At 48.1% G+C, this 26,199-nt stretch overlaps 9 protein-coding genes across 9 annotated transcripts; 2 read left to right on the top strand and 7 right to left on the bottom strand.

Annotated features, from left to right (window-relative positions):
- Nucleotides 1–176: 176 nt before the first annotated feature.
- N7489_005257 (uncharacterized protein) lies at nucleotides 177–1,067 on the bottom strand (the record flags this gene model as incomplete). Its single annotated transcript, XM_056711009.1, has 2 exons — nucleotides 177–634; nucleotides 710–1,067. 2 exons carry the CDS (start codon nucleotides 1,065–1,067, stop codon nucleotides 177–179), a joined length of 816 nt encoding a protein of 271 aa, XP_056569430.1.
- Nucleotides 1,068–2,656: 1,589 nt separating this feature from the next.
- Nucleotides 2,657–3,824, bottom strand: N7489_005256 (uncharacterized protein; the record flags this gene model as incomplete). The annotated part of the gene is made up of 4 exons (XM_056711008.1): nucleotides 2,657–2,832; nucleotides 2,889–2,965; nucleotides 3,018–3,631; nucleotides 3,687–3,824. 4 exons carry the CDS (start codon nucleotides 3,822–3,824, stop codon nucleotides 2,657–2,659), a joined length of 1,005 nt encoding a protein of 334 aa, XP_056569429.1.
- A 1,215-nt stretch (nucleotides 3,825–5,039) lies between these two features.
- N7489_005255 (uncharacterized protein) lies at nucleotides 5,040–5,390 on the bottom strand (the record flags this gene model as incomplete). The annotated part of the gene is made up of 1 exon (XM_056711007.1): nucleotides 5,040–5,390. The coding sequence occupies one exon, from the start codon at nucleotides 5,388–5,390 to the stop codon at nucleotides 5,040–5,042; it is 351 nt and encodes a 116-aa protein (XP_056569428.1).
- A 764-nt stretch (nucleotides 5,391–6,154) lies between these two features.
- On the top strand, nucleotides 6,155–6,898 carry N7489_005254 (uncharacterized protein; the record flags this gene model as incomplete). Its single annotated transcript, XM_056711006.1, has 2 exons — nucleotides 6,155–6,346; nucleotides 6,467–6,898. 2 exons carry the CDS (start codon nucleotides 6,155–6,157, stop codon nucleotides 6,896–6,898), a joined length of 624 nt encoding a protein of 207 aa, XP_056569427.1.
- A 1,088-nt stretch (nucleotides 6,899–7,986) lies between these two features.
- Nucleotides 7,987–14,267, top strand: N7489_005253 (uncharacterized protein; the record flags this gene model as incomplete). The annotated part of the gene is made up of 4 exons (XM_056711005.1): nucleotides 7,987–8,424; nucleotides 8,484–8,817; nucleotides 8,878–9,153; nucleotides 9,208–14,267. The coding sequence occupies 4 exons, from the start codon at nucleotides 7,987–7,989 to the stop codon at nucleotides 14,265–14,267; spliced, it is 6,108 nt and encodes a 2,035-aa protein (XP_056569426.1).
- A 570-nt stretch (nucleotides 14,268–14,837) lies between these two features.
- Nucleotides 14,838–15,822, bottom strand: N7489_005252 (uncharacterized protein; the record flags this gene model as incomplete). The annotated part of the gene is made up of 2 exons (XM_056711004.1): nucleotides 14,838–15,623; nucleotides 15,673–15,822. 2 exons carry the CDS (start codon nucleotides 15,820–15,822, stop codon nucleotides 14,838–14,840), a joined length of 936 nt encoding a protein of 311 aa, XP_056569425.1.
- Nucleotides 15,823–17,252: 1,430 nt separating this feature from the next.
- Nucleotides 17,253–18,495, bottom strand: N7489_005251 (uncharacterized protein; the record flags this gene model as incomplete). The annotated part of the gene is made up of 4 exons (XM_056711003.1): nucleotides 17,253–17,286; nucleotides 17,342–17,532; nucleotides 17,604–18,227; nucleotides 18,280–18,495. The coding sequence occupies 4 exons, from the start codon at nucleotides 18,493–18,495 to the stop codon at nucleotides 17,253–17,255; spliced, it is 1,065 nt and encodes a 354-aa protein (XP_056569424.1).
- A 375-nt stretch (nucleotides 18,496–18,870) lies between these two features.
- N7489_005250 (uncharacterized protein) lies at nucleotides 18,871–20,213 on the bottom strand (the record flags this gene model as incomplete). Its single annotated transcript, XM_056711002.1, has 4 exons — nucleotides 18,871–19,615; nucleotides 19,690–19,760; nucleotides 19,813–19,956; nucleotides 20,022–20,213. The coding sequence occupies 4 exons, from the start codon at nucleotides 20,211–20,213 to the stop codon at nucleotides 18,871–18,873; spliced, it is 1,152 nt and encodes a 383-aa protein (XP_056569423.1).
- A 942-nt stretch (nucleotides 20,214–21,155) lies between these two features.
- On the bottom strand, nucleotides 21,156–23,746 carry N7489_005249 (uncharacterized protein; the record flags this gene model as incomplete). Its single annotated transcript, XM_056711001.1, has 3 exons — nucleotides 21,156–21,935; nucleotides 21,989–22,390; nucleotides 22,583–23,746. 3 exons carry the CDS (start codon nucleotides 23,744–23,746, stop codon nucleotides 21,156–21,158), a joined length of 2,346 nt encoding a protein of 781 aa, XP_056569422.1.
- Nucleotides 23,747–26,199: the final 2,453 nt, after the last annotated feature.

Here is a 26,199-nt window from a genome sequence, read left to right as displayed (position 1 = left end):
TTTCTTCCTCATCCATATCCCTGGTAGCATGTAGGTTCAAGAAGAAGTGTCGCCTTATTTTGTCTTGCTCTATACTCGAAAGAGATTGTTGTATTACTTATCTATAACATAAAAGAAGTGAGAGAGTATGGGACTTTCTCTCGGGTATTTGCTCCAACTAGACACTATACACGCCATCACCGATATGTCGTCTGGGATGGTAATTCATGCACCATATTTTCGTCTCGACCAGCAAGCTCTTGTGGCGGTAAGGGCTCCTTAGTGCCAGCAAGTTCTTGCGGTGATTGGGGTTCCTTATTGTAGTACTCGACGATGTTCGATCCAGGGACACTCGATCCAGGGACGCTTGACCCGACCACGCTTGATCCGGGAACACTGGACATTAGAGGACTTGGGTCCGTATGTGTTTCTATGCTCTGTTTTGCCCTGTTGCGGCGACGAAGTAAAAACCAGAGCAGACCAGCCAGGATGGCCAACCCAGCTACTCCGCCAACAACGCCGCCAGCAATGGCCCCAGTATTGGATGACGGAGAATAATTCTCAGATGGGCTTTCAGTGGTGGGCCCTGCTGCAGGGTCGGTAATGGCCGTGGTGGAGGATGTTGTTGACGAGGGCATGGATGTTGAGGTAGTGCCTGCAGATAGGGGATTGGAAAGTCAGTTCAAATCCATGACTGTGTAGTAAATGTTCAGGCAAAAGCTTCACATACCATGATACCGAATTTTCAGGAGAGTTAAACTTTTATCCAGGGTGGATGTATCCTCTGTGCAGCCGACAAATCCATTCTCTTTCTGGAAAGCCTGCATGCCAGCAGCGCAGCAAAAATAATCATTGGCCTTATAGACATTTGCACTGCTGTTTGCGCAATGTGTGTGATCGAGCAACTCGGTGCAGTCTGCGTCCGACGGGCAGCATTTCACATTTTCCTGGCCGGTTGGGCATTTCGTGCCACCAGGACAACAGGCGCGGAAGGATGACCATGTTCCGCCGCAGTCTTGTTCTGTTGCGACACAGGAGCCGTTTCTGCGGACGGAGAGCCCAAATGGGCTACTTAACATATCAGACATTGGATCTGTCACGTGTACCAGGATCAATTAAGATAATTGAAGGAATGGAAAAACCGGAGAGAGTCAAAGTAAGGTCCGGAGACAACTGGGGCTGAACCGCGGGGGCATTTGGTGCTTATATTAAGCTGGTCCAAGGCTGGAGGCCTGCACCAATCCCGTCTTCCATAAACGACGGGAAAAGGGGGGCTGTGTGTCTCTTACTAGCGGATACAAAAGGTGAAAAGTGAGTTGGGGGCCATTTCCAATTGATCTGCATTATTACATGTACAACATAGATACTTACATATGTACCTAGGTAGGGAATACGGAGGGAAACAACGATAGTATCACATACATTCACTTTATAGCTGACGTCGGAATGGAATCTTATGCTAATCTACGCATGACCAGCTACCTAGGCAAGTAAATTGTGGAAGTTGTTTACCGGATCGCAGGCAGTGGGGACTTCATGGTAGTCCTTAATCGGATGTGATCGGCATTATCCGTATCCTGAGACCACCCACTCGTATAAGAAGGGTCCCCGCTAACATGCCACACGCCCTGGCGACGCCAGGGGTTTTGGTGCAGTTTATATTGTGATCTGGTGTGGGGGAACTGAGAGGGAAAGCAAAGAAAGAGAAATTTCCAAAACTTCTTGATCTGGCAGAGGCCAAGGGGGAGAGAGAGAAATACCAGATCTAAAAGCCCTGCGAGGTTTACCCTGCGAGGTTTACCCTGCGACCCTGCGAGCATGCCATTCAAGAGAGAGAAGAAGTTGGATTCTCTCCCTGGGTGAGACTAGCTAATATACTAGCTACCTAGGTAGCAAACATGTGAGGCCTGACACCTGACAGACCAGGCATCTGTCTGCCTGTCTGCCATAACACTTCTTCGTGTACAAGTTACTACTCTGTACTGCGTACAATATAGGTAGTATACATGGAGCGTAGAGTCGCCAACCTCCAAGCATCCTACGTAGGTAGTAAAAAATAAACAGTAGCGGCCCAACATACATCACTAGTATATGTCTGAAAGATAATGTCGGTCACTACAGAGATAAAATGCTGAGGATGAACACAAGTCGAACGACATCACTAGCAGGGAACCGGGCAGTTTACCCTCTCATCTCTGTCCAATATATGTTATACGGGAGCATATTCGAGATTTTCGGAAAGTTCATTCGGTAAATTTGCGGGATCGGCCGAGCTTCTGTCAAACGCTCCAATAAGGTGTGGCTACGGACTGAGCTTACCCGGTAGGGCATAGTGCATGTCCTGTAATTTATAATCTCCGGTAAATTTTTGCAAAAGTACCCCGTACACATCCCACAGCAAAATTTTCTTAAGAAAATTGATACATAATATTAGGTGCGGTATCTTTGCACGATATTATATGTGGAGCAACATCTTAATACCATATCGAGAAAGTTGGTGCTCATTTGGCCTTATGAAATACAAGCTCCACAATCTCCCTTAAATACTGCTATGATAACCGGCTGTAAATACCAACCACACCCTCGAACAACAGGTTTCCCTGTGGACCTACTCCGTGAGAAGACCCTAATCAGAGATTGAAGGTTGCAATGATTCAAAGGTTATGCTGAATAGACATCATGTCTCGATAATGCAGCGATGGCCTTGCGGTGCCATTAAGAAGAAGGATTGCATCTCCATGTCGTTAGCTGTCATGCCTTCTTTCTTAGAAGGTCGAGCATTGGGTAGGGCTCGGAAGAAAAGTGCCGTGGCTAGACGGAGCTCCATTCGAGCTAGGTGTATACCCAAACAGACTATAAGAATTAGCTCTATTGGTGATTCAATCCGTGGGCAACCTCAAGGGACTTACTCCTTGATCCACCACCAAATGGCAAAGAAGCATCCTTCATTTCTTTTGTGGTATTCTCCCACCTCTCGGGGTTGAAACTATTATCATGTTTAATTCTCCAGTGTCAACACCATCAAGGAGTATACTCACTTATCCGGGTCTGGAAAGATGGCATGGTCTCGATGAAGACTATAGGCCTGGGTTGAAACTGTGGTCCCTCCTGGTACATGATACCCATTGAACCGAGCACCTTCTGGTGGTACTAGTCGAGGTAAGCCGAACGGAACAGCGGTATATAACCTCAAAGTCTCGTTGATAACCTGATTGAGGTATGGTAGGTCTCTGAGGCTTTTGTCCGTGACAGGCTCCGGAATAGTAGCCAATTCGGCAACAAGCTTCTCTCGCACTCGGTTATCCCGACACACGGAATACGTAAGATAGGTCAATGTGACAGCTGTAGTATCACTTCCTGCAACGATATATCCTCGAGCCTCCTGTATAATATCCGAGTACGACATGCCACTCTTTTCATCAAACAGTTTCGTGAACAGGGTTTGCTTTGGGTTGGACGGGTTTTGAGAGATGAGTTTCTTGTAGCGATCAACGGACTGCATGGCATACGTCTGGAGTCTGCCCTCTGCTCTCGCCGTGTCCTTAATAGCCGGCAGTGGAACATACCTTGCAATCTTCACTAGAAACGGGTACTTCATTCGATAGGGTTGCAGTGATATCAGTCTTTCCATGTCAAGGCTGTATTGAGTTTTCTATAACTGTTATTAGTATAGATAGTCTTTTCTCGAGCTCGTGCCCTCCACACACCTTGCCGATCTCAAGCATTCGAAACGAGTCGCCAAACGTAAGTTCGCCAATGATGTCCGTGGCCATAAACAGCCACCATTTGAACACATCAGTAGTACCATGAGCCGTCAGGTCCATTGTGATTTTGTTGACAGCCATACGGACACGATTGGCTATTAGTGGCTCAAGGCGAGCCAACGACGAGTCAGAGATAGGCGATGCTAAAAGACGCCGCCGGTGGGTATGGAAATGTCTGTCAGTGGTTGAAAACGTGGTGGGCACATTGCCCACGGACAGCTTGCGATAGAAGGCAGTTTTAGCGAAGCGACTATTCGTTTTGTGGATCTCTTTCACGGCGCTTGTGTCGCAGATATCGACTTGATCTGGGCTGATTCGTACAACGGGGCCTATCTCGATATTAGGTGTTTTCTTTCGATGACACTAACTGCCAGCAATATATACCATATTTTTCATGAAGCTGATGAACATACATCGGTGTCCTTCCCCTAAACCAATTGTATGTATGAATGGCTTCTGTCCATTTCGATATCTCGGGCCCGGGTATATGAGACAGAGGATTTGTGAGTCTACGATAGAAGTTGTTCTAAATACCTCACTTCAGTAAGAGAGTAACATCCCAGCACCATATGAGGGGAATTGTTGTACCTACCAGGATGGCAGCGCCAAGAATGCATATTAGCCAGTGGGTAATCGAAAGAGAACCAGAAAGTATTTCGGGAGACTCCATTATGTGCTTCGGGGAAGTGGCTTCTGATATGAAATCAGGCAATTATTACCAGACAGCCGATTTATACTAGAGAATTTGTAGTAGCACAATGAGAATGAGGTCAGAGAGTGTCCCAAAGTCCTAAAATCTTCAGTCCTACGTAGCACGGCAACACATCGGGGGAGAAACAAACGATCCGATAGGTAGTGACATCCTAGAGCTAAGCAAGCAGCTGTTTTGGGTGGATGCAGAACTACTTTTTCTTTCAAAAAGAATGGCGTTCTGTTGCCGACTTCCGATATTGTACCTACCTAAGTACTTGCCTTGTAACTGCCGGCACTGTGATTATGCTCGAGACATCAGCATTTCCTTCAGAGACTTGACAATGACAGCACGCACTGGAATTCGAAATAATGGACTCATCTGCTTGTTTATGCTGGAGATTCCTGGTGTCCGTCAGGAGCGAGATGGTACAATTTTGAGGCAAACTCTTGACCTCATTGAGAAACTAAGAAGACTAGATATTTTCTTGCTTCTGATAGTGATCCGACAAAGAATAATAAGCGGCAATTGGAGTACTGTAAGAAATCCTTATGTATTCTCTCATTTCCAGCAACATTGATAGGTAACAACCGCAACCCTCCCTGTCACAGTAAACCAATCACAATATCTCCATATAAGTCAGCCTCTAAGTCCAATCTCACTTTGGCATGCAAGTCCAGATGAATCTTGATGTTCAGGCTGCCCTTCTCTTCCTCCTGATTTCCGCTTTGCTCTCGTTGTCTTTTGTCCAGTTCGCGAGCGGCGCCAGGTCCAACCAGGGGACCCGCTTTAGCCATTACCTCGGGATCCACCAGACTCTCAATAGGGTCACCAGGAGATGAACTTTCCGATCCCTCGCGGGTCTTACGCTTTCCTCTGCCAGGGGTAGGCGCGCTACTGCACGGATCGAATCTCGGGTTAGCCTTTCCGACTTGGGAGGAGGGGTCTTGTTGCATATAGAATAGTAATATGAGGGTATAGAATATGAGCTGGGCTTTAATATACCTCAATGCTGGCGTAGGCTCCATCTTCGTGCTCGTAGTCTGTTTGTCTGGGGGAAATCCTGGAAGAAAGTCATTAGGTGTTTTCTGTTAATCATGGATGCTGAAGACAAAACTCACTGACTGGGTTGTAGTAAAAGAATTACCCATACAATTATTATTTGCGCATTAGAATTTCGGAGCAGAAAATTCGCGCGGTATATAAATACCTATGTGGGATGTACCGCTATCTCCCTCCACTACAACATATGATGAATGCGGCGAGTCAATGACAATAACCAGTAGTCCACGAACTAAAATGCTACATTTTAGAAACAATAAAAGTCATAATCTTTATTGTAAGTGTTGTGACCACAGATCCATGGTTTCTTCAGCTGTCAGAACCAAAATACCCAATTAGCCGTTTGCGGAAAGATGTTTTCGAGTGACGCATCTACCCTGGTAGGCAGGCAGGCAGTTGACGACTACCTAGGTAGACACTGGAACAAGAATAGTTGCCACTATCAAACTGTAAAATGAACCTTAATGCTTCTTACGTCAATCAAATCGGGGTTTTAGGATCTGTCTCACAACAGGTATGTGGACGACATGGACCCAATTTCATACTAGGCTTTGTATTGAGCCACACAGGTTACATTGCTGGAGATTTATTGGAAAGGCCAGCAATAATTTATGAGTACAACCAATCTCATGCTTAATGCATAATATCCTGCACTACGATGGTATTCGGCATTTTCCTGATGACAGCGATGGTCCCAACCATCATTGGGGTCAATGAGGCTTCCAAGGGCACCCGGGACCATGAAGAGCGCAGGCGGGAGAGTGCACGGCAACAGCGCTGTCATCTTTTAGTACAATGCATGCCTTTGGATGGATCATCGCAGCAGAGATCGGCAATCCATAATGCGAAAGTATACTTGGGCGCGGATAAAAAGGCACGTCAGTTCCCTTATGACCGATTGACCTGTATTTTCCCCCTTACATATAGGCCACCTCAAATCGAGTCTGGCTTATAATTAACCATAATATAGATCTACATCACCAAATCTGCCAGTCCGCAGCTTGTTCCTCTAAATGGTAGCTTCTACCGACACCCTGACTTTTCCCCTGGTAACACATCGGGGTTTGTCACCATCACAGGCGAAACACCTCCAACTCTCCGCTGGGTTTATCTTGATCCGCAGACTCATGAGCTGCGATGGGGAGGGAAACAGGATAGTGAAGGAAACATCTGTGGCCCTTTCGATTGGACACAAGATGAAGAACGGATCACACTACAGGGCTGGGAAGGTTGGATGGCCGTGCGGCTTCCGGGCGACGAGAAGGTAGCTGAGGAGCTGGGTTTGGAGAATGTCCATGGTCTTTGGAGGCTATTCTTCGACCAGAATGACGATGGGGCCGACTTGCCTGAAGGCGCGGAAGTACTAGAAATCACAGTCAAGCGAACCGTGGCAGAATCCTGAGGATTGTTTGGTTGGCCTGGAACCATGATGCCGAACTATTACATGAGATGGGTGTAATTCAAATTCTACTACACATTACCAGTTGTCTGCCACTTCTAGATCTGAAATGTGACTCGAGTGTACCAAATGAAGCTCATCACTATAGACCGTTTCGTAACCCTGCACCCGTAATCTTTGTTGTGACATGTACTTAACCGTGATGAGCTGGAATTTTGATAATTGGACATTACACGTACGAAGCAACCTTGGAAGGTAATTGTGTCCTCATATGAGTCCATCGGTATGTGTAGAAACCGGAAATGAGCTTATGGCGGAGAGTGGAGCATACCCCATGAAATCAACCTTGGAACACAACCTTAGTTACTCGTGGCTGGCTGATGTTTGAAGCCAGTACAACCTTAATTACATACCCATGGCTGACTGGAATACCTTTCCAAGTATCTAGGTATACCGTGGGTACATGTACCAAGGTAGATGCCGGTAGATCATTTACGGTACCGATTAGATCTCAAGTATTCGACATGGAATCGACCTAGACATCACATCATCCTGGATCTGCCTAGGTATGCCATTGCATCCCAACAGAACAAAGTAACTTTCGGAACTCGGCGGATAAACCGACATGCTTGTTTTTGCTAGGAACGAGGGTCTTCGGCTATATACCTATTTTAGTGATTCGCACTCCACTATATTTACATCTATTTCTGGTCATGTATATGATTGGATCGCCTGAAAAGCTCCTAGTGACCCATAGGGAGTCGCGCGGCCGGTGCCGAATGATGTTATTATCGTGGCGAAAATGACGATCTTACCATAGACATGTTATTGCTCTCAGCTCGGCTCGACGGCCATGCTGAGTTACTGCTGCCCCATATTGACGTCGTGGACTTTGTAGCATAGGATGACACAGTATTATGGGAGAGAGAGGGGGAGAGTAAGAGTATAAGGGAGAGAAGCTTCTTCTCCAGTCCGGACCCAAAAGGCCCTCCTCATCATATAACGGAGGGTAGCTAATGTCATAATTCCTGATATCTTCGATTATCATAATTCCTGATATCTTCGATTATACGAAAGTAAATCACGCAAACATGGCCTCAGCGCCCCATGGTCTACCTCACGTTCCTACTTCTCTTCTTGGTCTGCGGCCGACTTCGGATCTGCCAGAGCAGCACGCGACCATGACCAAGGAGAAGAGCTTCCGTCATCAATACCAGCAAACTACTAGGGAACTCAGTGGAGAAGATACCACACTCGCCGATGTAGTTAACTCGCTTGCGCGTCGGGGCAGCGATGACCTTGCTGGCTCCCGGGTGTCAGATACCGACTATGCTAGCCTGTTGGAGTGGATCCGGTGCGAAAGGATGAGGAAGCTGCCGCCGGAAGGGAGCCGATACGACAAGGCCCTTGTGTGGGCGGCCCTGTTCATCGAGCGCGTGCATTCCTTCGATATAGGAATCGAGCAATTTGCGGGCGACAGCCACCTCGCTGCCCAATTATCGTATGGCTACTGTGCGAGCCTGCTGGAGGTGAGCAAAAGCCCTGGCCATAAACCCATTGAGTTGTTTCGCTAACAGCAAACGCGCAGTTGGGCGAGGAAAACGCGCCTGCCCTTATGGACCTATTTGGATTCTTCTACCGCTGCTCTGCCGGTCTCGGCAACCTGCTCGATCGTGCGGAGCTCTTTGTGGTCTCTTCAGATATCAAGGACCAGCTCATTCTTGCGTTGGCGGATCTGGTCACTCTTGTCGTCTGCGTGGCCCGGCACTTCCATCGGTCATTACTTGCCTCGGAATTGGTATCGATTGATATCTACAGTACCTTTCCCGGTCCGATCGACAGTTTTCGTAGTCGTTGTGAACACGTTTCGGAACTTATGTGGCGTCATCAATTGACGCGAGAGGGCCTTGATAGCGATAAAGGTAGAGTCATTCCCCAGCCCTCAAAAAGTCATCTAGTCCATTCTGACAATATCATAATAGCCGTCGGAATCAATGCCCTTAGAGACTGGTTGCAGCCCGAAGACCCCGTGGTTGCGCACGTCACTGAAGCCGCAGCTCCCTCGGCTCAGGAGCGCGAGGAGGCCACCTGCATGTGGGTGAAGCCATACCTGATGCGCTTCTTAAAAGGCGAGCAGCAGGTGCTCTCCATCACCGGCAAGACGGGCTCCGGCAAGACGGTTTTGTCGACTGTGATCAACGATTATCTGCAATATTCTGTAGGAGGGACAAGATATATGTCCATATTGGCCCCCATCAGTCAGTCTTGATGTCCTTAACCCCACCTCTTTACTCCCCTAACCAGCTGTGCAGATGGTCGGATCCCCGCAAACACCACCCCGGGCGCCGTTGCCAAGACGATCATGTCGCAAATGTTTAACAAGCGCATTGGAAACCTGCAGCTGTACCAAATCTTGGCCGACGCTTACAACCAGAGCAAGTGGACTGTAAACGAAGAGTCGTACGACGATCTCCTATGGAATGCCCTGGGAAGTGCTCTCCAGACCAGTGCGGCGGGCACTAGAGAGCTAGTCCTAGTGGTCGACGGCGTCGACGAAGCCAGCTGTGGGGAGAAAGCTCTGTTGCACCGGCTCCAGGAGGCGGCATCCAAGGCACCTAGTGTGAAACTGATCATACTCGCATCCCAGGCAATGGAGTCGGTCATATCCCAGACGGTGCTGCGTGTCACGCTGGGCCTCATCTTCGACGACATTGCCGCGGTCGTCCGCAAAGTCCTTCATCAGAGCCATGTGTACAACAACATGTCCAGCGAGGACAAGGAGGTAACCGTTGCTCGGGTCACGGAAGCATCCGATGGCTCCTTCCTTTGGGCAAAGCTGGCTGCCAAGCGTGTGCGCGATGAGCCCTTGCCAAATGAGGCCGCGCTTTCCAAGTCTGTGGAAAGTATCGTTCGATCAGGATATAAGATCCCCGATCTTATCTCCCACACCTTACAGTCCAAGCTGGGCGAGGATACGAAGAAGATCCTGCTTTGGCTGGCCACCGCGAACCGCCCTCTCACCCAAGGGGAACTGGCTGCTCTTCTCGCCACTCAACCTGACAAGGCCACGCTCGCCGAGCCTCACAAAGTTGATCTCCCTCACCTATTGAAACCGGTCGCCTCGCTCGTCTTCTTCCACAACAACTTGGTCTATCTTAGGCACGCACAGGTGCGCACCGCTATTATCGATATCTTCTCAAAAAGCAAATTCCTGCCTGAGATCAAGGACAGACATGTGGATTTTGCACAGAGACTTCTACAGTACGCAAAACAGACCGCGACCGACAACCATGAGCTCTCCTTGGATCCGCTGAATGGACGGGCAACGGAACACCTGTTCAAGAAACATCCCCTGTTGGACTTCGCGCTCCGTTACTGGGCAAGCTATGTTAAGATTGCATTTGGGTGCACAAACAACCAAGAGCTTACTACCGCAAGCAAGAGTTTGCGATCCGTATTCCCTACAAGCTCCTCTGTGCCGCTCCTGGGGATGACTGTGTGGGCAAGCAAGGCAACACCGTTGCTTCGGTCCATTTATGGGATCCAGACAACCCTGTACCGCCAAATATTAAATAACAATCACCCAGCCACTCTGCAAGCCATCATCTGCCAAGTGCTATTTCACCGCCAGATCTGTAACACCGTGCCTGCCGAGAGCAGTCGGATCTTCTACGAGGCGGCAACAATCAGCGAGAAGGTCTTATCTGTACGGCATCTCATCACTATGCAGATGACCCAGTTCTTCCTGGAAGCTACGGTTGATCAAATCACTGAGTCCAAGACGGAAGTTATGACCCGGCGTATCGAAATGCTCGAGCTAATGGTGGAATGCCAGAAGGTTCACTACGGAGCGACAAGTGACATGGTCAAGTCCACGTTGAGACAGCTATCTGAGCATTATACTCTCGCCAAGGAGGATCACAAGGCCCAGAAGATCAACGCCTCTCTGGAAGGGTCCTTCGTCGATAGTACGATCCGGCGGAGTGGATCTCGGCAGATAGACGAGTCATTGCTGGTCCACCTCCACGGCCGGAAGCACACTACGACAGAGACAAGCGCTATCCTGGACTTGGATGGGATAGAAGCGGACGAATTGATCACATTGACTTTTGACCTGAAGGCTCTCCTGGCCAAAGCCGAGCGACAGAGAGCAGAGGGTCAATTAGCGGCCGCCGAATGCACTTATGCTGAGCTATGGCAGCAAGCTAGCCAGGCATATCGGCTCGATCACTCCACTGAGCACAAGCTCTCAATGCTGCAGACCGTTCTCCAGTATGCTCAATACCTTAAAGGCCGGAAGAGAGACAATGAAGCAGCCGCTATCCTTGCCGGATTTTGGGAAGAGTACGAGATGACCACCCCCAGCGCCGAATCGTTGATGCCCCACTTGCTTGAGCTTGCTCAGGTCATGAAGTCCGTGGGACTGTCTGTGTTGGCCCTCGAAACCTACAAACACTGCGCACAAAGTACTAGCAGCCAGAGTGCCACCCACAAGGAAGTGGAAAAGCACATCCAGTCCACCTCCCGAGAAGTGATGCGCTCATCGTCTACGGAATCCCTGTTGACGGAGTCAACCCTCGAAGAAATAGTTTATAGCAGCACATCCAGTGACCAGGATTCTACCACAGCAACCACAACGCTGGTCGAAATGTACCTGTCTCAACACCGGTGGCATGACGCCACAAGGGTGTTGAAACGAGTGCTGAGAGATGCGTGGCCAGCGATGTTTGCACCCTCGATCGAAAACGTCGTCCTTCCATCAATCCATGTTGAATACTGCGTTGAGCTTGCAGAGCGTCTCGCTAGCTGCTACCGCTACCGCCGTCGCCCGATCAAGGAAGAGGATATCCGGAGCCGGCTTTATAGTGCAGTTCGGCGTGATCGGCCAGCGTGCGGAGATCAGATCCTGGAGCGAGCCACGGTGAATCTCCTTCGTCTATACGAGCGTACATCCCAGACCGACAAAGCCGTCAAAATCCACCAGGATATACTGCATGATTATACCAAGCGGTTCGGAGGGGAGCATCCCACTGTGATACAAAAGCTCTGGATACTGGCCGAGCTCACGAGCCCGCAGCCCATCGCAGTGGATTACTATTCCCAGATCGTCCAGTTCCTGTGCAAGGGCTCGGAAATCTGTCACCCGGATGCCTTCGAGCCACTTTTGATCGTGGCGATGGAGCTCTTGAAGCAAAATCGATACGCGGACGCGCTAAAGCCCTGCCGAATGTTGTTCGCCACCCTGCAGAGCCCCCAGATCAGCCAGAAATTGCGCGATCCGAGCTTTGTCCAGACCATCTACAGACGGTATGTTCATTGTCTGCGTGAGACTCACAGTGACATTACTGTCATTCATGATGTGACGGTGCAATATCGCAAATCGTGCATTAGCCTCTTCGGCACGAGTGCGTCGATTACCATACAGGCAACAAACACGCTGGCGAACATCTGCCAAGAGCACAAGCAATTCGAAGCGGAAGCGGTGCAACTCTACGAAGAACTCTTGCAGATCACATCCAGTGAAGCTGAAATCGACCGTCAGGATATCCGCACCACCTTGGATACTATCTACGAGCAACAGACTGCCTCCGTGACTGCTTCAAAGGTGGATAGCATGTCGGCAAAGGAGCTACAGAAGGCGTTGTCCATCCGCACCCAACGGCTGACGTCCATCCGGTCCAGATACGGATGGGCCCACGAGGAATCCCTTTCGCAGATGGAAGAGATCGTCTCACTCTATACCAAACAAGGGAAGTCGCAGACAGCTGCTTCGTTGCTACATGAAGCAGCAATGCATGTGCTATCGACCGAAACTTTCTCTATTAAACTGAGTGCGGCGGCCAAGAGCATTGCATCTGGGTACATTGCAGCCGGTCAAATTCAGAAAGCCAAGGAGCTCTTAAACGACATCTACCTTCAGATTATCACTAAGGATACCAATGCCGTTGGCTTCGACCAGAGTTCAAAAGGGCGGTTAAGCCTTGTTTTCTTGGCTCAGCTCGAACACAGCATCCAGCAGTCTGAAGACAACTCTACTACTTTAAACGAAATCTACGCCGCCCTTACCACAGAGTACATATACTTCGAACAGTTCCGAGAAGCCCTCAGCTCCAAGAATAGCAAGATCAAGGACACGATGACAACGGTGGCCCGCCTGCACGCGTTCTTACTTAGCCGTGGCCGTCAATCCGCTGCCACTCAGGTAGTGGATCGGTATACCAGCTTCTTCCTAGCCAGCGAGGGCTCCCGCCTGGATATCGACCCTAACCAGGCTAAGGTCTTTATTGAGGCAGTTCTAGAATATTTCGGCACCCATGCCTCACACGACTTTGTCCGTTCAGTGGCTATCGCTAGTTACAACCGTGCAACCCAGCTGCTTCACTCCGGAGACTACCAGCCTGCCTGCCACCTCGCATTGGCGGCGACGAGATACATTGGTGCCCACCAGGGCTACTCGTCCCAGGCGATAGTCAAGCTGGTGTTCAAGCTGGGCCTTCTCATCGCCGGCCGAGAGAAAGACGTACGTTCAGCAGTCTCGGCCAAGAAGTACATGGCGAGCGTATCGGCGACTATACTGCGTGATACCTTGAGGTATTTCAAAGATCACAATGTTGAGCTTGCACAACTGGATGTGGAAAACGTCAATAGCTTGATCAAGATTCTCGATGAGCAACATGACTACCACACCTTGGCCTGGGTTCTCACATCCCTCTGGAACAGCCGGGAGGCCCACGCTTTGTCACAGCCACAGCATGCATATACGCTTGCCCTCGGGCGCATGCTGGTCATTACCCGCTATCTCATCAGCGATTACACCGCAGCCGTCCGACTCGCAGAGGATCTTGTCTACAACTGTGCTCGTGTCCATGGACCTCGCCACCCGAGTACTGTAGAGATGACCGTGCTCCTATCCCAGATGTATACCAGCGTGGCTCAAGGCTACCAAAGCCAGAAGGGTCGGCGCGAGCTGGCCTACCGGTACTATCGGAAAGCAGCCGCGCTGCACGAGAATGCATTGCGTTTGTTCATTGACCCGTCCTCAGAATCTGCCAGCGATGTGGACATCGAGGTGATCTCGGGCATGTCGTCCCCTTCGGCCTCCTCCAGCCCTGGCGAAAATGCGGAAGAAGGGAAGCACGTCCGACAACATTTGCATATGCTCAAACTTGCCGTTGAGCGCCTTGGGGATTGGCCCAAGGAATATTCCGAGTATGAGCGGCTTAATCGTGATCTCTTCAGCACATTCGCGAATGATCTGGAGGGAGTGGATGGAGTCGACAAATGGAATGTGCAATCGTTTGGGTCCGGCAAGGCTGAGGCCAGTGACGACCTTATCTCCTTTAATAGCGAGCACCTGGCGATTCCTGTTTGAGTGTGAACTGATCTACCTTCCAAAAGTTGGTGTCCTTTGTTGCTTTTGTCGTCTTGGTTCTGTACATACCTAGGTATATATTTTTGAAATAGATGTCCCACGTACCTAGGTATGTATTGCAAATATCAGATTGGAAATTACGATACTCTATTATGAAGTATTTGACTCTTTACTGTTTTGACTATGCATCCTTGCTACATGTACTTGCTTAACCTATACATGATAATACCCTCCTTAGAAATAAAAGAGAAGAAAAGAAAAGAATCGGGTAATTCCAAGACTTTTTCCATTTGTCGAGGCATTGCTCAGACTCAGTCAAATACCTTTTTTAATTCGGCTGCAATTTTCGGAAAAAGGGCTGCGTCAACTCCCACTCGACTGTTGATTTTTAGTTTAATAGGCCTTCCGCTTTCTTTTTAAAGAATGCGCTCCCGTTGCAGTTGGATATATAAACCGGCTAATTCACGGAACTCCTGGCCTCTTTTTATAAGGTCTTTGCGGATTGTTCATAATTCAGATGAATGATGGTAGATGGGGAAGGCTTCTAGTTGATCAAGCGCTTCTTTTGCATCAGAAAAATCCCCTCTCCAGCAACCTAATATGATTTCCGCCGAACAAACCAGAGACTTCGGGAAACACGTGGTCTTTGTATCTCAATTCAATCACATGGTCCACCTCGTGCTGTCGTAGGATTTGTGTTTTGATCACATCCGGATCATCGGATTTAGGCCCGGCAAGTTCGCTGTATGGGGCCTTGCAAGCAACTAGCTCATATAGTGTAGACCCTAGAGCAAAGAGGTCGGAAGTTTCAGTGTTCGGAAGGTCATAATCCCGTGGCAGGCAATGTGATGCTTTTTCGTAACCCAGTGCTAGATGACCCTGGCACTGAGAAGAGTTAAAGTCGCCGAGTCGTATATTAAATTCGTCATCAAGGAAAAACTGCCGCAGTGCAAGGTCGGAATGAATGATACCATGGCTGTGAATAACGACAATAGCTTCCAGGATCTGCCGGGACCATTTCGATTGAAGTTCAGCAGCGACTGTGTTTTTCTGACAATAATTCGCAAGGTCGCCATGTCGATAGTATTTGATGTCGATATAGTCGGATCTGCCTCTGGAGAGGCATTCAGCAATTCGTGGATGAATGCCGAGAGTGTCATAAACCATAGCTTCGCGGATGATCGGTTGCATATCTTCTTCACTCGCACTGCGAGGGACTTTTCTGATGATCTTGTTGTCCACAAGGTATACTTCGGCAAAGATTCCAATGATCAAGAGCTTGTGATTATCCGGGCGTTGGGCGGCCCGTCGAATAGTAATCTTGTGAGAGCCATCTTCGGAAGTCTGGCCGACGCCCTAAAGAGCCAAGTGAGAAAGAAGTCCCTGAATCTAATGAGAAACTCACAGATTGCAGTTGCTCTTCGTCATTCTCGCGTTCTCCCTTTTTGCCGTCGAAGAAAATGAAAGGAAGAGGCGTCTGAGCGGCCAGAAAGCATAAATGGAAATATTTGAGGTGAAGTGCCAAATGGACGACCACATAGGCCAGTGCAGCCATCGCAGTGCCCTCATGATGGAACAAACAAGGAGTAAAAAAGGATGGCATAAGACGAGATTTCCCATGAGAAATCAGGGATGGCTGCGAAGGTGTATAACGGCCAAAGCTTTAATGCCTGATTTTGCGGTGTTGGTGCCTGATAGTGCCTGATGATGCCTGAATTTAGACTGGCAGAAAATTCAGATACCTGAATTACTATGACAGAGACTTAATAAGCAAGGTACCCATCCATGGATGTTCAACACCTTAAAAAGTAGGTAGAAAAATGAAGCTATTCCTACCATACAGATCCTCAGATTCGTCCAATTCTAGGCGTTGAGGCATTTCCATAGTGCAGATCTCTATATAAATCTCTATATCAGGCAAAATAAAGCTATTCCTACCTATACAAATCCCTATTTTTGAAGCTATCCCTACACCCTTATCCTACTACGCTGGCTCCGCCGTGTTGGTTCTGTAGTCTCAGATCGAGCTCGCCTCCGCTGTCTACTTATATTTGCTAGCTACACCGGGGATATCTGCACCGGGGATAGAGATCCTATTCTAAGCCTCGGTGGCGAGCTAGGTTTATCTTTATACCGCGTAATAACGATATGTAGCCTTGACACGCCTGAGATTTGATAGATGCGAGGATTTGTGCGGTGGGAATAGCTTTAATTTCGTGATTTATGTGGTCGGGAGGGGTTTAAAATCGTGATCTGTGCGGTCGGGAGGCTTCAAAATCGAGAGACTTAGCATCAACGCCTGAGATTTGATGAATGTGAGGATTTGTGTGGTGGGAATAGCTTCAGTTTTAGAGATTTGTATAGCTTCAATTTACAATACACTGTATAGAGCGGTGCGGGAAGCGGTGTAAACCAAGGCATAAATCAGGCATCATCAGGCGTAATAAGGCACCAACACTTCAAAATCAGGCATTAAAGCTTTGGCCGTTATACACCTTCGCAGATGGCTACTCGCACAGGGAACAAGTACGCACGTGACGCTATGTGATTGGTATCATGCAAGACCATTTATTTCATCGAGCAGATACGAAATTTGACGCCTTACTCGCCACGGTATTGGTGTTCTAGCGCTCCCAGCGAATGGAGGGGGTGTTTCCTGGCTAATAGCCTCGGCCTCGCAGCTGCACTTTCTCTTTACTGATTGAAATTCCCGTCGGTCAACAAACCGTCGACTGCTTGGCTGAAGTTGTTGCAACAAGCCAGAATATATCGGTACTCTGCTCGTGTTTCTCTATGATTTTCTTCCCCTTCTCCCTCTTCGGCGTCGCAAATTCACAGGTCCCGTTATTACATTCCCGATACGACCAGTCTTCTCAGGTTGCTTTACATGTTTGACTTCCGTCATTCCTCATCTCACATCCGCTTGCCCGTTTCTTGAAACGCATGTCACTCGAGTACTGTCATATCTCACATTATCCCTGCATTTCATTTGCGTCCTTGTAGAATAGCAACCATGTACCTGTTCAAAAAGAATTGATCAGAGTGGAGTATGTTTTGAGGAAGTGAAGACTTACCAGCCCATTCCAAGCAAAGCCATGAGAATCCCGGCAATACTTTGCTTCGAGACAGAGTGGTCACTTAGGAACCAGCCCAGGCCCACAATCGTACATGTTTTCAAATGCCCAATGACCGTGCTGCTAACGGGACCTATGGCATCAATTACGGCAAATTGTGACACATTGACGAGACAAGCGAATAAACCACTCTACACAAGAGGTTAGCGATCAGATTTTTGATGCCGTGAAAGGGTAACGTCACTGAAAAGAAAGTACTCACTGCGAGAATCGCGATATATAGCGATGGTGAAAGTACAGTGGTTGTGGGTGGCGTATCGAAAAAGGGGACCATACACAAAAGTAAGCTGGCGCCCATTGGTGCTTGGTATAGTAAGAGCTGCATGCTGTTCACTTGCAGCTTTTTTTGGTAGCTTCCAACCAGTGAGGTGTAAAAGGCGCTAACGACGACACCAGTAAATGCACATATAACACCCTTGGAAGTCGCTGTAACGGCTGTATTGGTCGAATATGAATCGGACCAGAATACAATTCCGACGCCTCCACACAAAACAATCATGGGGAGGATGGATGCCTTAGGGATGACAGAGCGATAGAGTAGGAAGCCCAGTAAAGCAGTCGCAGGCGTCAGTAACAATCGGACGAGCTGGTGAAATATGATCGACGAATTTGCCAGGGAGATGTTTTGGAGGATGACTTGAGCGCACATCGAGACTACCAGATGGACATTCCGGTGAACAGAGACTGGCTTGGCGACAAAAGCACCGCAGAAAGGCCGCGATAGTGCCCACAAAGTGAGCCCGGTGATGAAGAAGTGATAACATGCAAAGGCCATTTGACAATTGCGTAAGCTCTCGTTAGAGAAAATGTATTTATTTGTGAAAACCTACAGATGGTTAGCGAAAGAGAGTAGGTGTGGCTCTTTGGTGCTCACTTACTATTGAAACTGTCGAAACTATATTGGTCGTGATGCACAGTAGCAATCGAAGCTTGCTAGGGCCTCTGTCTTCGTTGTCTGATAGATCGAGGGATTGAAATTCCGAATCGTCGGCTTTTTCGAGAAGGCTCAATTCCTCTTTGTCCGATTTGAAGTAATTGCGAGACCATTCTCCTGCGTCCTTGAGCTTTGATCTGAGCTCATGAAAGGTAAACATCCTCGAATGGAGTAAGCAGCAAACTTCTGAACACTATGTGTAGATAGAAATTAGCTACTCTAATTAAGTCTAAGGTCTCGTGTCATGAACAGAAGAATATCTTGGATTTACTTTTGCTGTCAGATCCGGATACCACCCTCAGCCCACTACCGTAGCATTGGATTACCCGTTTCCACCTTTTCCTTTTTCTATTCCTTATATTCTCCCTCTTGACTATATCTGTTTCCGGAATGGGGTTTAACCCTTCAATGCAACGGTTGCTCGATGTTCAGTTTAATCGGGAGAAAGAAAAAACTGATTATCTTGAACCCCAAATAATTGAAAAACAGTAACAACACAGCGCATGACAGAAGGAAAAGAAAGGTCGCAATTAGACTAGTGAAAATGGTAGCCCCGTGGATAAACAAGCCCTTTCGGATTCACTTCTCCTGGTGACCATGGCGACTCCTCACCCCATTGTGAAAGGACCGTTTCTGCACCAGAAACCAATCTGTGAATGTTGCGTCGCGTGCTGTATACAAGGTTATAAGCTTGTTCCTCATGAACAGTTTGGTCGCCGCTATTAATATCTGAATCTTTGAATGCCGGACCCGCTGGTCTATATGTTCCGATGAGATTGGGGAATGGTGCGAAACACTCAATACGCTCACGGTCACCAGTACCACCGCACAATTCAGACATAGCAAGGTCAACTGGTGCCTCTATGTGATCGATGGCTAGAGCTGTAAGGATCTTCTTCGCCCCTCTGGCGGTAACTGCATACCCATAAGTGCAGCAGCCTTCTTCAGCGCGGTAAATGAACCGTGTCGAGTCTTCAGGAAACACCTCTTTCCAGCTGTCCAGAGGGCCAAACCATGTGTGTCGACGTTCGACACTTGGGACTGTTGGATCTTCAGGAATGGCGTAGAATTGAGTTTCATTTTTATCTGCCCTTGACGAACACCCTCCAATCCAGAGAAGATCCCAATCAGTTCCGTAAGGAGCCTGTTTGGATATCTTTTTGTCCCCTTTCAGAGAGTGAAGGCCACGAGCAAATTCACGGAGTTGGGTCTTGATGTTCACGTCCCAGTCGGCATCATCTTCTAGTACCAAGGCGCTGGAATAAGAGTTGGCAATGACACTAATTTTCCCATGGAGATTAGATCAAACCTCTTGGACTAGATTGCACTAGAGAGGATAGGAAGCCAACTGTACCTGTTCAATACATTCATGTGAGCGCGCCAACATCCAACGGCATTGGGCTGTATGGTTGAAAGGTTGTATCCCTACCCTCGAATATCAGTGAGTGCTTTATGAAGTAAGGATGTGAGTGCATACATTTGGTAGCGCTTTCTGCTGCAATTCTTGTGAGTGAACTCCGTCGACCCAATCGACTTCGAAGCCGGTGACCGAGGCTGATACTGTAAGGAAATCACGCTTGTCTGTGCGCTCTTTTAATCCAATAGCATATATGTGCTCAAACTGATAAAGGCATTAGCTAAACCCAGCCCAGTCGATCGTGTAGGGTATATGAAGCGAATACTAACCCCAAGGGTGGTGTTCGAGATGTGGTCGAAATCTCCGTCACGTATGCCACTTCGTGAAAAGCGTGACAATTTCTCTGGCCACGCAGTATCTCCAGTGTCTCTGATAATAAACGACAATAGTACGTACCCCAAAAACACTGCGATAGCAATTGGAATTATCTTGCGGGTCTTGTAAGTCAATTGCGAACCCATGGTGAGACAGCAAATGACTCTAATAAAAGAGGAATTGCTTGAATAATTTATATCCCACCATCAAGACTGATTGGATAAGAATCAACAAATGTTGTCAAATTACTAGAGATCATATAAGTGATTTTGCCTTGCATTCCTACTATATGCAACTCGTTACTCTCAAAACGTCCCGTCAAATCACCGCGTGCGGGCCAAGAATGTAACCATTCCCGCAAAATCCGTCGACCTGCCACAACAATTACGAAAACCACCGTAAGGAGATGCATTTGGCGATTTTCTACGGTCTTAGGCTACCAGTCAAGACAACACCCTTTATCTTCAGTCCACTCCCAATACGGACTCGGGTCACTAGAGATTCTTCAATCCCCCACAAAAAAAGAGGTTCATTTGGTCCAATTCTAGCGAAATTGAACAAGAGTCAATCATATTCGAGAACGGCAGCTCACCTTTTTCCGTCAAGGTCGCAAAAATTTCATCCAACATTTGGTGCCTGTTCGAACTTATTGTTTTAGCCGAAGCCTTTTTTTCCACAAGTCAAGTCACTATTTCTCACAAAGACCAGTGCGAGTCATTCCCGAGTTCACAAGTGCGTACCGGATATTAAAGTTGTGTAAGATATTGTTGCGATGAGGAATGTCAAGAGTCCCCTCGCTGCCTCTCACAAGCGACATGGCCCGTTTCCATCGACAGGTTGCAGAACCTACAATAACGGTTTCCACTGGATAAAACTAGACTTAGCGTGCGTATAAGGGTGAGAAACAAGTTGTACTAACTACAAGAATTAAAAAGAAAAAAAATATGAAAGAAAGGACGTCAACAAAAACATACAACAGTGAGGATTCGCTGGTGGTCACCCACCCAACTACTAACTCACCGGCTGTATGTTAACGCGAATCAGCGAGATGTCGCCCGTTTTGTTTCCACCAATGATCTTTCGAGCCTTCAAATGTCTGGTGTATAACCACCTCCGACAAATCGTTTCAACTCTTCGGGGAACTTGCTCTCTGAAGTGAAATAGAGGTATCGTCGCGAAGTCTTGGCAATGATCTCATTTGGCCTATCGTCCACGAGGATGTCGACAAGGGTGTTTGCAGCGTAGAGAGGCTTACGACCTTGCGCATGGGCATATCTCTCTTGCCGTTCCCCTCGTGAATCCTTGTACCTCACGCAAAAAGCTAGTCGGCTAGCGGGGTCCGAGTCCAATGCATCAGCAGCATAGCACTTTTCATGCCGCTGTCCAGGTGGATTCACTTCAATTTTCACCCAAACCGTGCCATCCCCGACGTCCTCGTTCTTCCCAAAGCCAATATTACAGTAGTTGACATTGATGGACCGACTTTTGGTCTGGTTTGGATCCATTTGGTAGATATATTCTTTGTCACGGAATATTCCCACCTCCTGCCGCCAGATATGTCCTTTGAACTTCAGTCTATCTCGTCTCGCCTTTGAAAGCTTTAGATCTAAGAGACCCAAATCAACGGCCCTTTTGAGCAAGGGCTCCAGCTCCAGAATGTGACTATCCTCGAGCTCTGGATATTGATCCGGATAAGAACCTAAAGATGATGGAGACTTTGGAGCACTTGGTCCTGAAACTTCATTAGAAACAATCTGGCGGACTTTTTCCATGGTGACGGCTGGTCCGGGATGCATAATCGCATGTAGACTATCCATCTCTGGACTTTGGTCTCCCTCTGGGGGTTTCTCGGGGGAAGACTGGGAAGGCTTTGTAGGGCTGTTGTGTACGATTCCTCTTTCTCGATGACAGCTTCTCGGACAATCTGTTTGACTTCCCGAAATGTATCCTTGTCGAACGGCTCATAACATCTCACTCGTTTTGCGTTTTGCCTTGCTCGAAGCTCCGGGTCCATTGGTCTCTTAATGAATGGATGGGTCTTGTTTCGAGGTAGCGAATGAAGGATCATTAAGAGCCCTCGTGAGAGAGATCCGGCAAGTTTCTCAATCCGCTCTAAGACCTGTATAGCCAAGCCTTTGCGCCGGAGCCAGAGTAACACGGATGTGTCGACGGTCTTCAGTGTCAACTTTTCCCGACCGAGCCTCTCGTTCCTTGCGTGGCAAAGAATGGTTCCAACAAGGCCTGTAGTCTCAAGAGAATAGGGACGGAGGTCCTCTTTCTGTAGGCCTAGCAAACTGATAGCGAATCGGATACCTTCGCCAATCTGAGTGTTTTCAGCTCCAACCTTAGACCAAATTTCACACGGAACAGCTGGGCAACGGAGTAAAATTCGCGTTGGATTGTCCATCAGATACATCGGGTATCGAAAACCCCGGAGTTCGAGGGTAAATCGCCGGAGGCAAGGTATTCGAATAGCCTTTTCCGCTCGTGGTCCACATAAGAAGATAATTCTTACTTGACTGCGGTCGATAAGCTGCTGGTGGCGAAGTCGTAGCTCGTCTTGATTTGCATTTGGAGTCGCTACAGATCCAGCCAGAGGCAAAAACTTGCCAAAATCGTAGGTCCAAAGCAGGATGTTTGACTCTGTAAAATTGCAGACTTTGAGTGGCCACGGAAGCTGAACAGTAGGGTCCTCATCCTTTGGGCACTCTAGGAATGAGTCCTCCTCTGGGGAGACGGCAGCATAGTCGAGAATGAACCCGACTTTAGCCGACGTGCTCCCAAAGAATGGCACGGGAGCCGTGACGCTAGAACAGTTGACGTTGACTTTTTCGCATTGAATTGACGCTTTCAGCTCCTTGAAGAGATTGTCATCGCCTATCGCAGTCCGTAGACAGCCGTCGAAATCAGACCGAAACCTTGGGCGGGACGCCGTCAGGAGCTTGTGTTTCAGCCCACGTTTCGCTGCAGCTCGCCGTACCCGAAAGCAGTTGACCCATAGACTGATCTGCTCATCGGGAGTCTTTAGGGCCGGAATGATATAGTTCGATCGTGTAAAGTCAATCAAAGGGCCATCCTGAGCTAAAGGAGTCATGAGGTTCAGACCATAACTTGGTCGTTCGTAAAGGGTGAATTGATCCGTTCCCGGGGTCGGTATAATACGGTCAAGGACACCATGATGTGTGGAGAATGCCTGGCAAAAGAGGGCTTCTAAGAGATTCATCCTAATTTTCTTCCAATCATCATCCTCGTGTTCCTCAACTTTCCAGAGTCGGATAAAATTCGCAGATCGACTGCCATTGCCCAGCCATATCATAAAATAGTGCAGAGAGTCAATTGATGTCTTAAGGATGCTTTGGGCGTGTCCGTTGACTACCCTTCGCAAGACTTCTACACACTGTCCGACGTATAGCCGAAGCCATTCTCGATCTCGACTATCAGTGACAAAGTCCAAGTATCCCATAGGAGTCTCCCAAGATTCGTCTTTATCTTGTTGGCGTTGAATATCCTTGAGGATTGTTGTCGTGATCTGTTGACTTTGGAGGTCAAGGATTTCAGGCGTCACTAGACGAAGGAGATCATCCGCGACAGTCTCGTGTCCGCCGTGGGCCTCGATTTCAGCAGCGTATTCCAGGCTCCTACACTCTACAAGTGCATTCTCGTCGATGTCTCTAAACATCTTTAAAAGAAGTGGCTTCAACCGGGGAAATGTGGAAGGCGGCTGTCTTATGACGCACTATTAAGATTAGCGTGTGGAAACACAAAGTTCCTCTTGTCTTACATCTCGTATCTTCGGGGGAATCTTCAACCATTCTTCACTATCATGGCGAGGTCCATCCACTGTCTGATTGTAACGAATCCCTTTTTTCATTGGCTGGTTGAGAGTACGGGCAACAAAACCTCGAGGGGCAGGCGTCTGCCGGTCGCTTGTTGTACTCGCTTTCATTTGTGTTCTCGGTAGGGAGCTTCGGGGTTTAGGCCAGTGAGCTCTGCACCTTTCTGGCGGATGGCCCTTTTCGCTGCATTTACTACAAGGCTTTGCCCTCTCGCAGTCGACAATCAAGTGTCCCTCAGTCTTGCAATATCCACAGTAGTTGCATTGAAGGCATGTCTGGGTCGTGAACCCTAGTGTGCCACATCTCTTGCACACGCGCCTGTCCTCGTAAATCGGCATCTTGGGTGTCTTTTGAAGTGGTCTGCGTTAGTGTGTTCATAGGCTGGTTTCCTTCAGGATGAAGGTTTGGGGAATGGGCGATCAAGTCTCACACCTTGGTCTTTCTCCCATTCAGGTGATTTGATCACTGCTGGATGGGTCTTTGGCAGGAACGCTAGACTCGTAGACGAAGAGTTGGACTGAAAGAGGAAGCTGGGCTGGTGGAAGAGGACGTTGGACTAGAGGAAGTTGGACTGGAAGAGAACATGTAGTGGAGGAGGGAAAGTCGACTGGTTAGGGAAAGGAAAAAGACATCATATATCTACATATTATGACCCACCATGTCTTACCTGGCCGCCAGGCCGCGTACCTATGTATCTATAGAATAACGCTACGTGCTATACGGTAGCTAACCGTGTGAGAGAAATGTTATCATCTCAAAGGGCTGCAGAGTTCACATCCCCTTGGCTACCTTGGGCACTTCCTATGAATGGCCTAGGCGCACTCAGAATTCTGTGTTCTTTCTCAAGAGATATCACATGCTTAAGGCCCAAATCGTCCTACCTAAGACAGCGAAATTTAACAACTCGGATCAAGTGTCGTCTTAGCCTACACATGAGAGCAGAAATTTCACAGCCAATCGGAATACAAGTTCTCGGGATCTGAAGGCGGATTTTGTTAGACTTTACTTGGCCTGTATTATTTGCTTTGCTCCGCTTATATTGATAAGCGGAAACAAGGATCTAAAGAGGGAAAAGGAAAATAAAAAAAGAAAAGAAAACCCCTGGCGGGGGTCGAACCCGCAGCCTTGCGATGACATATGATGGTTTCATAGCTGGGATATTTGTTAGCATTAAGTATTGTAGTAGTAGGGGTCACGGGATTACTAACAAGTCGCATGCGCTATCCAATTGCGCCACAGGGGCCAATTGTTGCCATTCGGTTGACAGAAAAACCATACGGCGTGGATCATTCCACAGTCTATTTTGGATCCTTCCGACCGTATACAAATCCTCCCTCATTTTCGTATCAACCTTCCACCCTCATTTCATCTGATGTAGGAGATTTACATGGTAGTGTCTTGAACGCCTAGAATGTAAACCCCCCTTATAACGAACTAAACCGGACATAGCAAAGGTTCGTTGTCTCCAGATCTTCCTTAAATCAATCCTCCGGAGCCTCAGCCTGCAGCATCCCCGCCCCTGTCCCCCCTCTTTTTCCCGTTAAACACAACAAACAAACCAAGCCATAGTTATATGCGCGGATTTTGTACGGCCCTTATATTGGCTGAAAAACCAGGCGAATTTAAAGAAAATCATAGTAGAGGAAGAGAAGTGCCTCGGGGCTTAACTATATATATTTTTCTTCTGGCGGATATAGTTCTCACCCATTATCACCTCCACTCACCCTAGAGCGCCGCTTAGGTGCTGAGGGCGTATCAAGAATTGGCCGTGCAGAATATGTGGCTTAAGTACGGCTGAGCGGACGGGGACCCCTGTTTTCCACACCCTATGGTCGTATGCATAATGTTAATTGTGATAGAATACCTTAGAATGCAAGCTGTAAGTGAGTGGGAGAGACTTGGTAAGTGTACATACCCTACGGTTGAACATCAGCTGATAGATATATAGAGCATACGTTTATTTCAAGGGATCAAGGGAGCGATATTGTTGCAATTCATAATTAAAGCTGTGGTTTTCCTGATTTACACCGTCTCCCAGTTGGGATTCCTTTGGGCAAGTTTTCGCCTGATGCCACATCTTCTCACTTTGCTCCAGCAGATCATGCCTTATATTGAGTTTCACACCTCCTAGGTGGAAAAAACCTGGGAAACGTCAGAGACTGCCCTCACAATACAGACGGCGCTAGACTCTATGAGACCGACGGTATGCATAAGATAATCGTTCTCAATGACGCTCCAAGGCTGAAGCAATATATCTGTGTATTCCCCGGCACTTGGAATCGAGGCCAGGAAAAAT

This window comes from Penicillium chrysogenum, assembly GCF_028827035.1.
Source record: "Penicillium chrysogenum strain IBT 35668 chromosome Unknown utg000002l_segment0_segment0, whole genome shotgun sequence".
NCBI classification, from domain to species: Eukaryota; Fungi; Ascomycota; class Eurotiomycetes; order Eurotiales; family Aspergillaceae; genus Penicillium; species Penicillium chrysogenum.
Note: the sequence above shows the minus strand (reverse complement) of the source record. Positions and strands in the feature narration are given on the sequence as shown.